The 15,704-nt window shown below is 31.5% G+C and overlaps 1 protein-coding gene across 7 annotated transcripts in view; it reads left to right on the top strand.

The window, feature by feature from the left end:
• The window catches only part of LOC114333727 (alaserpin), a 305,048-nt gene that overhangs the window by 252,388 nt on the left and 36,956 nt on the right, over positions 1-15,704 (top strand). For 2 of the 7 annotated variants that reach the window (XM_028283683.2, XM_028283704.2), the window contains one exon: positions 7,253-7,511. The exons of 3 other annotated variants lie outside the window; for them this stretch is intronic. In XM_028283683.2, coding sequence (XP_028139484.1) covers positions 7,253-7,389 — 137 coding nt within the window. In that variant the 3' untranslated portion in view covers positions 7,390-7,511. Of the gene's footprint in view, positions 1-4,142; positions 4,398-5,360; positions 5,620-7,252; positions 7,512-15,704 lie in introns of those variants that run through there. 2 more of the 7 variants (XM_028283693.2, XM_028283688.2) reach the window with 2 other exon arrangements.

Below are 15,704 nucleotides of genomic sequence, written 5' to 3'. Positions count from 1 at the left end.
ACTGCGTGGTTACTGCTTCTTTTAATCTTTCCTTTTCTCTTCCCATAAGAACTAAGTCGTCTGCATAATATGCAACTATTTGTGTTGAGGAGTGGGCTATAGTTCTTTTAATTTTGCTGGCCTTGACTGTTCCTTCTGCTGCTATGTTGAATAATGTGGTTGACAGGGAATCGCCTTGTCGCACTTCTCTTTCTATTGCAATTGATTTTGTGCTACCTTCCTCTGTTGTTACTTTAGCTCGAGATCCATCCATGGTCATTTTTGTTAATCTAATTAATTATATTAATCCAGTCGGGTTAGACGAATAACAGGCCTAACCTTGCATTAGGAGCTGCCCCAAATTTTATTTTTCTAATCTTTAGGGAGGGTCAATATTAGTATAAATTTAAAATCTCGACTGAATTCCACCGTTGCGTTAGCCGCAATCTTGATTTTAAACGAGAACAGTTTTTGCTCAATATCTCCGCCATTTTCAATTTTTTGACAAAAAGTGTAGAAACTGAAATTCTTGAAAATACGATTTTCTATAATTTCATTAATTATAATTTTTTTCGTGCGGTCGATATTTTCCGAGTTATGAGGGGAAAATAGTGAGAGTTTTTGAATTATTGAATTATCTCGTTTATTATTAGTTTTACAAAAAATATGTACCTATACAAAAATGAAGAGAATTAAATTCTACACAATTTTGATCTCCTTCATTTTTTGCTAAAATTAATATTTAAGGTAGTACGTATGCGGTAATGGCGCGAGCGTAAGACCGGATTGATTTTATAGCAATTGTTTTTGATCAATATCTACGCCATTTTCAACTAAAATTGTTCAACATAAAATTTCCTACAATTTCTTTTTAACAATTTTTTTCATGCGGTTGATATTTTCCGAGTTACATGGGAAAATAGTAAAAAGTGGTAGGGGAAGCATAATTATTATTGAATTGAATTTTGTTTCCGAGCTGCCCCAAATTTTATAATTCTATCCTTTAGCAGAGATCAATAGTAGTGTAAATTTAAAATCTCGACTGAATTCCGCGGTTGCATTAGCCACCATATTGATTTTAAATGAGAACTGTTGTTGCTTAATATCTCCGCCATTTTCAACTTTTCAACCTAAATGGTAGGAAAGAAAAATTGTTGGAAATGCAATTTCCTACAATTTCCTTGGCACAATTTTTTTATACGATCAATATTCTCCGAGTTAAGGAGGAAAATAGTGGAAGCAAAGGGGAAGCATAATTATTGAATTATCTCATTTATTATTAACTTTACGACATAATTGTACATGAACAAAAATAAAGAGAATTATATTTTATACAATTTTTGAAACTTCCAATGAAACATCGACCAAACTAAGTATATAAAAGACATAAAAAGACATTATATGCATCAAGTTCACTTAATTTTATTAACTAGCGGGTTTGATTGGTTGAATTTGTCTGTTGATATTTTAAGTTTTATGTCAGCTAATATATCGTGATGTTTCAACAATTTTTTTTTTAATTTTGGACCCTGTTGGGGGGGAATTTTCCCATTTCCCCCCCTTGTAGACCCGCCACTGGTTCTCTCGAAAAATTGTAGTAAATCGTAATTGCAACAATTTCAATTCTTACACTTTTTGTCGAAAAGTTGAAAATGGCGGAGATATTGAACAAAAACAATTGCTACAAAATCAATCAGGTCTTACGCTCGCACTTTTACCACATACGTACTACCTTAAATATTGATTTTATCAAAAAAATGTATGATATCAAAATTGTACAAAATTTAATTCTCTTCATTTTTGTGTATGTATATATTTGTTGTAAAACTAATAATAAACGAGATAATTCAATAATTCAATAATTATGCTACAACTGTCACTATTTTCCCCTCATAACTCGGAAAATATCGACCGCACGAAAAAAATTATAATAAATGAAACTATAGAAAATCGTATTTTCAATAATTTCAGTTTCTACACTTTTTGTCAAAAAATTGAAAATAGCCGAGATATTGAGCAAAAACGGTTCTCGTTTAAAATCAAGATGGCGTCTAACGCAACGGGGGAGTTCAGTCGAGATTTTAAATTTATACTAATATTGACCCTCCCTAAAGATTAGAAAAACAAAATTTGGGGCAGCTCCTAATGCAATGTCAAATGCTATCCCGACTGGATAGAAATATGCTTTATTTTCATGAAAAATTTAACAATTTTATACACAAAGCTTACAAGAATCATAAATAAGAACAAAAACAAATAACAAACACAATTTACTAAAATGATATAAATCGTCTATTTAAATAAAATATAATGAAGAGAAACAAAAAACAGTAACAATCTATTCCAAAATTTAAAAAAAATTGCAAATGGCATAATCTATTTTAAGAAATTTAATAAGTTAAGTTAAGCTGCTGCATATGACACTCAAATATAGATTAAGATTACACTTATAAATAAGAATACTATACTTTCTTAGTTATTGGTTAAAAAACTTTGCTATTGAATAATATGGTCTTTCAGATAAATAGGCTATAGTCATTTTACGGAACTTGGGGAAAGATGTTGCAAATTTAAGTTGTAGAGGGAGATGGTTGTGAAGTTTTTTTGCAGAATATAATATAGATTTTTTTACTAACTCACTGGACGGGATCGGTAAATAGATGTCAAAGGTAGAATTTCTGGTGGAATAGTCATGTCTAGGTCTTGCTGGAAAGACATGTAGATGTTTACGAATTAAGCAAACAGTTTCTAAAATATATAAAGAAGGTAGTGTTAGAATCCTGTGATCTTTAAAGTAGCTTCTGCAAATTGGTGTTCTTCTGAGGCCAAACAGATATCTTATTTCTCTTTTTTGTCATTTAAAAATAACATCAGATTGGACAGCCGTACCAGAACCCCAAAAAGGGAGACCATATCGAAGATGTGACTCGAACAAAGAAAAATAGGTTTTTTTGGAAGATACTAAAATTGAGATTAATTTTTGAGACTAGAGTCTGTATCATTTGCTCTAACCAGTTGGTTCCTATTATCCAAGTAAGATTGAAACCAGTTCGAAGAAATACCTCGAATTTCATAGAAATCTAGTTTCTTTATCAAAATGTCGTGATTCACACAATCAAAAGCTTTGGAATAATCACAAAAACAGTGGCAGTGTGCAGATTATTGTTTAATGCTTGATAAACCTCATGTAGTACAGAAAACATGGCATCTGTGGTACATTTATTTTTTAAAAAGCCGAACTGATTTTGTGATAAAATATTGTTGTCAACGAGAAAGGACATAAGTCGGGCTTTTATGAGTCTCTCCACACTAGCCCACTAGAAATATATAAAGACCACCGACCACCAAAATATACGTTTCAGGCAGACCGTCCATTCTTCTTCTACATACGCGAAAATAACAAAGGAGTTACTCTATTTGCAGGACGTTTTAACAAAGTCTAAAAAATTAAAATAACCACGTGTACAAGTTAATTTACTATACTCAACAGAAATTTATTGTCATAATATTATAAAGTTATGTGTTTTAAATAATTAACCCATGAATAAAGGAAGTACTGGAATAACTTGAGTTTTATTGACGTTTGTTTAAAAAATAATTTATATAATTTTTTTTTTGTCTTTTTTAAACAATGCTAAGACACATTGAAATAAATAAAGGAATACAGGCGCCTGTTGTTTCCGATAATCTAGACAATGAACGTCGCTCTGCCGCCGTGTGCCATGAGTCATTTTTACTATCGTAGGTATAGTTCAAATTACACAAATACACATTATCTCTCGAATATTATATTACATCCACGAGAAACTACGTGGTACACGTCTAACGGCTACGACTAACTACCGAGTAAGCTACCTAAAGAAAGGGAAGCCGAAACGTTACAAACATAAAGATGTTGAGTAAGCGATTACTACTATAAACATAGAAAAGGATAACAAAACGGTAGGTAGTACTCGCTTACTCAACATCCTATATAATATATTAACTTATTTTGCAACAATTAAAAATTTTGTATTTATAATTATTATTAATTAGCAACTCACTAAATGTTTTGTAAATTGTTTAAATTAGTAGTGGGATATAGAAATAGGTAGTTCGGAATTATCTTAAATGCTGGGACCTTTTAATTATTTTGAATTTTAATATTTACTGTACTTTTTCAGTTGGTATAACTTTCAATTCGGCTGTAACCTACCGACCACCAAAATATACGTTCCAGTCAGACCGTCCATTCTTCTTCTACATACGCGAAAATAACAAAGGAGTTACTCTATTTGCAGGACGTTTTAACAAAGTCTAAAAATTAAATTAACCACGTGTACATTTTAATTAACTATACCCAACAGAAATTTATTGTCATAATATTATGTAGTTATGTGTTTTAAATAATTAACCAATGAATAAAGAAAGTACTGGAATACCTTGAGTTTTATTGACGTTTGTTTAAAAAATAATTTTTTAAATAACTTTTTTTGTCATTTTTGAACAATGCTAAGACACTTTGAAATAAATAAAGGAATACAGGCGCCTGTTGTTTCCGATAATCTAAGTAAATGAACGTCAATCTGCCGCCGTGTTCCATGAGTCATTTTTATTATCGTAGGTATAGTTCAAATTACACAAATACACATTATCTCTCAAATATTATATTACATCCATTTTCATTGTTGAAATGTCTGTCTGATGAAAATCGATCCGGGTTAGCCGAACTTTCGGGTTATCGGAGGCTGACTTATCGGGGTTCCACTGTACATACAACTATAAAACACATGTGCAGAAGGGACAAAAATAATTATATTAAAAGCCTATATCAAATCCACAGGAAAAATTATTCACAAAAAAGTCAGAGGTGGTAAATATAAAGAAAAATAGGTGGGAAGGCAACCGTAATTATGTTTGTATTTCTGACTAGTTGGTTGCCATGCATCGGTATGGTGTAGCTACCGATTAGTTAGAAAAAGGAGCAAATTAACATGGGAAATGACCACTATACAGGAGCAACGCGAACTGTTATGGCCAAAATGTCAGAAGACATTCTCTTATAGGGCTACGACTAAGATAACTACCGAGGTAAAGCTACCTAAAGAAAGGGAAGTCGAAACGTTACAAACATAAAGAGGTAGAGTAAGCGATTACTACTATAAACATAGAAAAGGATAAAAAAACAGTAGGTAGTACTCGCCTACTCAACATCCTATATATTAACTTATTTTGCAACAATTAAAAATTTTGTATTTAAAATTATTAATTAGCAACTCACTAAATGTTTTGTAAATTTTTTAAATTAGTAGTGGGATGTAGAAATAGGTAGTTCGGAATTATCTCAAATGCTGGCACCGTTTAATTCTTTTGAATTTTTATATTTACTGTACTTTTTTCAGTTGGTATATCTTTCATTTCGGCTCCAATCTACCGACCACCAAAATATACTTTCCAGGCAGACCGCCCTTTCTTCTTCTACATACGCGAAAATAACAAAGGAGTTACTCTATTTGCAGGACGTTATAACAAAGTCTAAAAAGTTAAATTAACCACGTGTACATTTTAATTAACTATACTCAACAGAAATTTATTGTCATAATATTATGTAGTTATGTGTTTTAAATAATTAACCAATGAATAAAGAAAGTACTGGAATAACTTGAGTTTTATTGATGTTTGTTCAAAAATGATTTTTTAAATAACTTCTTTTGTCTTTCTTGAACAATGCTAAGACGATAATCTAAGCCAATGAACGTCAATCTGCCGCCGTGCTCCATGAGTCATTTTTATTATCGTAGGTATAGTTCAAATTACACAGATACACATTATCTCTCAAATATTATATTACATCCATTTTCATTGTTGAAATGTTTGTCTGATGAAAATCGATCCGGGTTAGCCGGACTTTCGGGGTTATCGGAGGCTGACTTATCGGGGTTCCACTGTACGTACAACTATAAAACACATGTGCAGAAGGGATAAAAATAATTATATTAAAAATAGTTGAAAGACTGATAAGTTTGTACACACTTGAATGAATAAGGGAAAATGAAAATGTAGTATGTCAAAGTGTGTAAATAATTTTATTTCCTTAGCTGAGCGCTTTCGACATAAACGTCATCATCGGAGCTAATGGTCAAATACTAAAAAAGTACCGCTACATAGAGGTGTAAAAAAGTGCATCTTAGGAATGTACATTTGATTTTTAAATTTTGAATGCTAACTTAGTCCTCCGTACAACAGCAAACAGCAAAAAAAAACAGAAAGAAACGGCCACATACACGTTGCACAAAAAAACATATAAACTTTTTTCATGGTCCGGGTGTCGATATCACCCGTCCATCCTTGGCCTAGTAACCCGTCCAGCTGGCCTAGTCAGTCAGCTGTTGTTACTAGGCCAAGGATGGACGGGTGATATCGACACCCGGACCATGAAAAAAGTTTATATGTTTTTTTGTGCAACGTGTATGTGGCCGTTTCTTTCTGTTTTTTTGCTGTTTGCTGTTGTACGGAGGACTAAGTTAGCATTCAAAATTTAAAAATCAAATGTACATTCCTAAGATGCACTTTTTTACACCTCTATGTAGCGGTACTTTTTTAGTATTTGACCATTAGCTCCGATGATGACGTTTATGTCGAAAGCGCTCAGCTAAGGAAATAAAATTATTTACACACTTTGACATACTACATTTTCATTTTCCCTTAATTATATTAAAAGCCTACATCAAATTCATAGGAAAAATTATTCACAAAAAAGTCACAGGTGGTAAATACAAAGAAAAATAGGTGAGAAGGCCACCGTAAATATGTTTGTATTTCTATAGTTGGTTGCCATGCATCGGTACGGTGTAGCTACCGATTAGTTAGAAAAAGGAGCAAATTTACTTTGGAAATTATCACTACAGGAGCAACGCGAACTGTTATGGCCAAAATGTCAGAAGACCCTCTCTTTCAGGGCTACGACTAACATAACTACCGAGGTACAGCTACCTAAAGAAAGGGAAGCCGAAACGTTACAAACATAAAGATGTTGAGTAAGCGATTACTACTATAAACATAGAAAATGATAAAAAAAATAGTAGGTAATACTCGCTTAATCAACATCCTATTATTAACTTATTTTGCAACAATTAAAAATTTTGTATTTATAATTATGAATTAGCAACTTACTAAATATTTTGTAAATTTTTTAAATTAGTAGTGGGATGTAGAAATAGGTAGTTCGGAATTATCTTAAATGCTGGGATCTTTTAATTATTTTGAATTTTAATATTTACTGTACTTTTTTCAGTTGGTATATCTTTCATGTCGGCTCCAATCTACCGACCACCAAAATATACGTTCCAGGCAGACCGTCCATTCTTCTTCTACATACGCGAAAATAACAAAGGAGTTACTCTATTTGCAGGACGTTTTAACAAAGTCTAAAAAATTAAATTAACCACGTGTACATTTTAATTAACTATACTCAACAGAAATTTATTGTCATAATATTATGTAGTTATGTGTTTTAAATAATTAACCAATGAATAAAGGAAGTACTGGAATAACTTGAGTTTTATTGACGGAGGCAAAAATGTTTCTTCAAATATTATATCTATGGCATTGTCCAACAGACGGTGAATATAAGAAATATTTATATGCAAGTCTATCCCCATTACTAGGGATGGCGGTTTTTGACAAAACACCGGTTTTCGGTTATACCGGTTTTTTTGCTTACGGTTTAACCTGGCGGTTATAACCGGCCAAAAATAACGGGGTAATAATCGTTTTCGGTTTTTTTTATCCAACTCGACTCGATACTCGATATCAATATGATCAAAATTAGTACTATTGAAAGAACATCAATATCAATATAAATAAAACACAATTTTTAATAAAACCATTTTATTCTATCAATTATTATATTTATTTATTATTTTATTATTATTATATATTTATTGATTATTATTAAATATAATATAGCGTAAGATTAATATATACATATTGCAATAATATACAACTTAACCCAACCATTTCAACTTATAAAAAATTTCCCAGACTCTTTCAAATGCGATTTAAAAAAAAATAATATCAACATAAATATTTTACTTAAAAAATAAATTGAATAATACAATTTATCTTTTATTTTTACTACCATCATAAAAAAATTATCATGTATTTCTTTTAACACGTTTTTATATTTTTTGTGTAATACGTACATTTTAACTCATTTAATACTTCCTGTATGGGTGTATCGTTTTTAAAACATAGGGAAATCCTTGGAGATTCGTATTCGTAATCGGTAATTCGATATTCATAGTCAGAACATTATTTTTGGTAATCAGAAAAGTCATTCACCCACTTTCAATGTCAAGAGTCAAGTGTGAAAAATATATGTTTGCGTCTACTTCAACCAGATCACTTTAATGTAAATATTATGATTACAAATACCTTTTCAACGAAATATTATAATAAAACTTAATTGTTTCTGGCTGATGTGAGTTTGCACTTTCAGTTTGCTTCTGTATTTATAAAAAAAATTTGAATTATGGTTTTATTTGGAATAATTACTTGAGAAAAATAATTATGATTGGGATCCAAAATACATAATACCTAACCTAATAGTAATCACCGTAGAAACCTAATAACCGCTTTTTACCTTAAAAAAGAAAAAACCGGTTATAAGCGGGACAAAATAACAACTGGTAAAACCGGTTATTGCGAAGTAAAAAAACCGGTTTTAGGTTAAAACCGGTAGGTTTTTCCCATCCCTACCCATTAGTACATAAAAGTAGGTAATCACGTTACGTAGAGTGATGAAGTACCTAATTAAAGAAAATCTGTGCACAGTTATTTCAAAGCTGAAAAAACCAACAGAAGAATCAACCCAAAATGGCACAAATGATAAACATGCAAATGTCAGAAAAATAAGTGAATTTACTTATCTAATCCAAAACTAGTTGGCTTGGAAACTAGTCTTTTAGTCACAGAAATGCATTATAAAATATTGGTTTTTGAATATTATAACCCATAGCCCGATCAAAGAACAATCTGACCCAAAAAAAAAAAATAAAGGAGGGACGAAAATTTTGAAATAGGTAGTTAAAATTGTCTATTATTATATAAGAAAAAGTTTACAATTCTACATCCCCTCCATTTTACAAAAATGAAATGGATAAAATTACTAATTCTTAACAACTTTTCTTCTATAGAGTTTTTTCACTAAGTCAATACTTTTCGAGTTATTTACGAGTGAATATGTTTATGTTTAACAAAATAAAACATGTTTTTGGACGGTTTTTCAGAGATAACTCAAAAAGTAAGTATTTTAGGGAAAAAATATTCTTCGCAAAAATAGAGCCCCTAAAATATTGAAAAAAATGGTGCATACATGAGGTCTGTAGACCCAGTAGAAGCAGAGTTACAGCTAACGGAAAGTAGGTTCTTCTTCGTCAAATTCCAAATCGAATATTTCAATGTTAAATAACCCAAAAACGGAGCACTTTTAGGAAAAAATTCATTTTAACTTTTTTAAAGTGTTTAAAAAAAGGTTTGTTTTTGTTTCTTAAAAAAACTTGTAATATTAAAAGTAAGTGAGTTACGCTCAAAATATTGTTGGTCCCATTTATTTTGTGGTAAAAAAATCGCGAAAATCACCCCCTAATTAGCATCACATATAAATTTTAACATTACCACTTCACAAGTTACGTTGTCTATGTATTATTTATATGATCTGTAAGTTTCATCGATTAAAAGTGCTTTGTTTTGAAAAAGCTGTAGTTAAAATGGCTTGAACGAGTAACTAATCACGAGTTTAGGCAAATTTTGAACAGTCATAGCATAACCAATTTTTTTCTAACAAGAAAACAGAAATCAAAAATATTCAGAAAAGAAAAACGTACATTTTATTACTCTTTGAGGTTTTTGGTATTCCTAATTTTTTTTAAGTTAATTCCATAAACAATTACAATTTTTTTTAAATTAAAAAAATGTTTTATTTTAAATCCAATTTTTTTCAAAACTGAACACTTTGAACCAATGAAACTCATAGATAATATAAACAATATACAGTGCTAGTCAAAAGTCCGTACCCCCCTCGTATCTTTTGAACGGTTATACTTATAATAGTGAAATTTGGAGGGAGCAAATGAACGGACGTATGCTTCTTAACTAGATATGACAGGTGACGTAAAAGTGACAGATGACTTTACAGCGCCACTGTGACAGATAATTTTAAATGGTACCCTATGGTAAGCGATACCTCGTTTGATAGGTATTGAAAATACTTATTCAGCTATACTAATTTTGTTTGAGTTTAAGCTCATTTGGATAAATAAATGAAATAATATAAAATTGTAGTCTCGCATTTAATTAATAAAAATTCAAACCTCCGCCTATGGTTACTTGTCAAAAAGGTTGACGTTGACGTAAAAACTACTAGAGAGCTGAAAAATGTCAACTTTTTTGACAAAATAACCATGGGCGGAGAGATTTGAATTTTTAATAATTAAATGCGAAACTACAAAGTTATATTTATTTCATTTATTCACCAAAATCCAAAATCAACTTAAACCCAAAAAATTAGTATGACTGAATAGGTATTTTAAATACCTTTCAAATGAGGTGTCACTTGCCATAAGGTCCCATTTAAAATTATCTGTCACAGTCGCGCTGTAAAGTTATCTGTCACTATTACGTCACCTGTCATGACTAGTTAAGAAGCGTACGTCCGTTTATTTCCTCCCTCCAAATTTCACTATTATATGTATAACCGTTCAAAAGATACGAGGGGGGGTACGGACTTTTGACTAGCACTGTATAAGTAAAGTAACTTGTAAAGCGGTAGCGATTAATTTTATTTGAGAAGCTAATTAAGGGGTGATTTTCGCCATTTTTTACCAAAAAATAAAAGGAACCAACAATATTTTGAGCGTAACTCACTTACTTTTAATGTTAGAGGTTTCTTTAAAAAACAAAAATAAACCTTTTTTTAAACTCTTTAAAAAAGTTGTAATGAATTTTCCCCGAAAAGTGCTCCGTTTTTACACCGTTTTTACACCGTTTAACATGGAAATATTCGATTTGGAATTTGACGAAGAAGAACCTACATTTCATTGGCTGCAACTCTGCTTCTACTGGGTCTGCAGACCTCTCACGTGCACCATTTTTTCAATTTTTTATAAGCTATATTTTTACTAAGAATATTTTTTTCGCTAAAATACTTACTTTTTGAGTTATCTCCGAAAAACCGTCCAAAAACATTTTTTTTGTTAAAAATGAACACATTCACTCGCAAATAACTCGAAAAGTATTGACTTAGTAAAAAACTCTATAGAACAAAAGTTACTAAGAATTAGCCATTTTATCCAATTCCGGGCCTAGTTAAAACGTATATTTTTCACCCCCGAGAAAAAAAATTTCACCCCGTATTTTCCAATTTTTGTAAAATGGAGGGGATGTAGAATTGTAAACTTTTTCTTATATAATAATAGACAATTTCAACTACATATTCCCAAATTTTCATCCTTTCTTTATTTTTTGGAGGTTTTCGTAAAATTTTGCGTTCCCTGATCGGGCTACCACTATAAAAAAAAAGTTACATTTGTTAAATAGATAACGGCAGTTTTGTTTTAATTTGATTACATTTGTTAGTTCATGTATTTCTCTTATCTAAGGAAAGTAAATGGGTGATGTTTATGGGAGTGTGAATTTTAAGATCTGATAGATTTGAATACAGCCGATCCGTTTCATACTTATGTTGTTGTGATATACAGTGATGAGCGCCCTAATAACCGGCAAAATAACGCAAAAGATGAAAAACATTAAGTTGTGAGATAAATACTGGTGGAGGTGGGAAATTTGGCGGTAAAAACCTTTAAATTTACATCCTATTTATTGTTTTCCATCTTTGGACGTATCAGAGGAGTATGTCAATTAAAACTGTCACTGTCACAGTGGCAGTTGCCAAACTCGTCCGATACGTCTAAGGTGGGAAACAATAAATATAATGTAAATTTATAGGTTTTTATCGCTAAATTGCCCACCTCTAAAAGTTTCATTTCTTTTTATTTTACAACTTAATATGTTTTCAATCTTTTGTTTAATATGTTTTCGGTTATTAGTTCGCTCATCACTGTATTATCGCCTGAGCATACCCCAGAAGGAATAATAGGTTTCTTCTAGCATCAGTTTCAAACGGTTTGAAACCATAAGCGAATAGCGGACCAGCGCGAGTAGTGGGGATAGCACTGGTGACTGTAATATGTTCTTTCACCGACCAACTGTTTGCTGACGGTTTCTGACTAGTTTGACTGTTTGCTAGAACAAACCCAATATTTAGCGAAGTGAGCGAGGAATGCTCCGTGATTAGTTGTTTTCAAACATGTACAGTTCCGACAAAAAAATGTTTACAAAGTGAATAAAACTCATAAATCAGGATAACTATTATTTTAATCTTACAAATTAATACCTTATAAGGATATTTAATTTTGGATTCTGTGGCAGTTCTGGAAGGGTTCAACATTGTTACATGCCTGATTATGTTGTCAGACTTAGATGATGTTTTTTGATATCTTCAGAACCAAGTTTTCTTTCCGGGGCAGTCTCAGAAGCCTACGACACATCCGACCGTTTGAATTGATAAATTGAATCTCTTGAAACACCAATATCACATGCTGTGGTAATTACAGAGTCCCTTTTCTCAAGTAACGTTGATGCACGGACTTTCTGCTCATTTGTGAGTTTTTTTGCCCCATAGTTTTTACTTCAGTTTTTTTAAGAAGTTTCATATTCACTACTTGTATAAAGCCAACTGATCCTGTTTAGCGTCGGCAGGTGCCTGCAGTTTACTGACATCTTATTTTGTTTACTTTATTATGTGCGTTTGTACTATACACACAGCTGGCTTTATACAAGTAGTCAATGTGAAACTTCTTGAAAAACTGAAATAAAAACTATGGGGCAAAAGAAACTCACAAATGAACAGAAAATTTGTGCTTCTACGTCAGTTGAGAAAGGGGACTCTGTAATTACCACAGCATATGATATTGATGTTTCACGAGATTTAATTTATCAATTCAAACGGTCGGATGTGTTGTAGTCTTCTGAGACTGTTCAGGAAAGAAAACCTGGTTCTGGAGCTCTTAAAAAACATCATCCAAGTCTGACATCGTCATCAGGCATGTAGTAATATTGAACCCTTCCATAATTAAATATCCTTATAAAATATTAGTCCATTAAAATGTTACATTTTTTAAGCCATACCTTGGATTTGTTAGAGGAGTCAATTTTATTTCTTTATTGTGTAGGGGGTCAGTAGAAGCATAAGTTCAAGTTTTTGGGGTCGCCACCCTTGTCCCCCGGCCGCCATCTTGGAAATGGTGTGCAAAAAGGTTTCAAGCTATATCTCGTAAACTACCAACTTTACGGAAAATCTAATTAAACATAAAATGTAGCAAATTAAATTTTCTATAATTTTGTTTCTATTACTTTTTATCGTCAAGTGACCAACAAAAAAGATATAAACAAAAATATGTTAAAATTTTTTAACAAGTTTCCTTTTGGAGGTTATAACTTTTTTTCAGTTCATTTTAAAATAAAATAAGAGTATAGCAATTTTGTAGAGGGTTTTTCAGCGAACAATTTTCACTATAAAGTTGTTTAATTCTATTTATTTATATATGTTTTACAGCGCTCCAAACTTGACCAGATTCTCGAATGCTCATAAGGATACAACAAAAACAAAAGTTAGGTCAACTTTTTTATCTATATATATTTTTTATTCATACAATTTATTATGATTTTAACATTCCTATGCTATTATTAATCTGTTTTTGACCTTTCCCCCCACTATAAAACTTATAACCCTAAGCATATATAGAAAAGGCCCAAGAAGTTGTTTGAGGACAAATTCGCCGGTTCAGAAGAAGAATGGCGCAACCGCAAAATGCAAAATTCTTAAGAAGAGCAAAAAACCAATTTTTGATATCAAAATCATAAAGTATGATAAAAATTAGCCATTCACCACACGGTGGTCAGGATCTCGAGATATAAGCGTTTTTTGGGGTGTGCCGCTTGTTTATGAAGTAACATAACTTTTTTCCTATTGTATATTTTGACGAAAAATTTTCCAAAAAACTTCTTTATAAATTATATTTTATTGCTGTGTTGGTTAAAATTATAAACTAAAAAGTTTGTCACTCAACTTTTTTACGTAAACATGAAACTAACGAAATATGATGACAAAATATTTAAAAACTAACAACTCCTTTTTAATGTGTTTAAACATTTTGGACAAATTTCATTGTTATCTACATGCTTCAAAGATGACACAGCAAAATTTTCAAAAGGAAATATTTACAGCGACCAAATATAGCGCGAGGTAAATTTGAAAAATCATCAAAATTGATTTTCGGCATTTTTGTACAAAATTTGATTTTTGAACATGTTCCACCAAATGTAGATAAAAATAAACTTTATATTCGGATTCAGCGACCTTGAAAACATAAGAATAGACCAAAATTGGTCCTTCACCTTAAATTTGATTTTCGTGGTCGGCATAACGATTGCTGCCGCTCGACTAAAATATAGATAGAAAAGTATTTTTTTTTTATTGTATTCCTATGAGAATTCGAGAATCTGGTCAAGATTGGAGCGCTGTAAAACCTAGATAATAAATAAAATTAAAAAACTTTATAGTGAAAATAGTTTATTGAAAAATTCTCTACAAAATTGCTATGATGGTATTTTATTGTGAAATAAACAAACGGAAAAAAAGTTATAACCTCCAAAAGGAAACTTCTTACAAAATTTTCTCATATTTTTGCTTATAACTTTTTTGATGGTCACTTGACCACAAAAAGTAATAGATATAAAATTGTAGAAAATTTAATTTGCTATATTTTATGTCTAATTATATTTTCTGTAGGATTGCTAATTTAGGAAATACAGCGCGAAAGCCCTTTGAACCCTTTTTTCCAATATGGCGGCCGAGGGACAAGGGTGACGACCAAAAAAACTTGAACTTAAGCTTCTACTGAACTCCTCTACACATTAAAAAATAAAATTGACTCCCCTAAGTAATGCAACCCTAAATGTAACATCTCAATTGACTATATTAATTTGTAAAATTAAAATAATCATAAAATTTTTGACAAAAATTCCACATGCGATTAACATATAGAATATCGAATAAGTCAATGAAGAAAAGCTATAAAACAGCTGAATGGCATTTGGTGGAGTACAGGACTGCAAAATCAGACAAAGAAAAAATCTACCAAACTATCGTGGAAGGAATTGTCCTGTACAACTCGGAAGTGTGGGAAGTAAAAGACCGACAAAATAAAAGACTTCAAGCTTTAGAAATGGACGCGCTTAGAAGAAGCTGCAGAATATCTAAACTGCAGAATATCCCAAACGAAGAAATAAAAGAAAGAATGGAAGTAGAAAAGGATATTATAGACAGAATAGAACAAAAAAAAAATAATATGGTAGGGGCATGTCCAGAGAATGGGACCAACAAGATGGCCCAAGAAAATGATCCAGTATGCACCACCCGAGAGAAGAAAAAGAGGCAGACCGAAGAGAACATGGATACAAGATGTAGAGAAAGCAATGAACAGTAGACAACTCAACGAGGAAGATATTCGTGACCGAAAAGCATGGCCAATAGGATGCGGGAAACGGCGGATGCTGTAGAACACCCGATATATGTATAAAATAATCATAATTATCCTGATTTAAGCGTTTGATTCACTGTGTAA

Source organism: Diabrotica virgifera, chromosome 2 (genome assembly GCF_917563875.1).
Source record: "Diabrotica virgifera virgifera chromosome 2, PGI_DIABVI_V3a".
Lineage (NCBI taxonomy): Eukaryota > Metazoa > Arthropoda > Insecta > Coleoptera > Chrysomelidae > Diabrotica > Diabrotica virgifera.
This window is presented reverse-complemented; position numbering and strand designations above follow the sequence as displayed.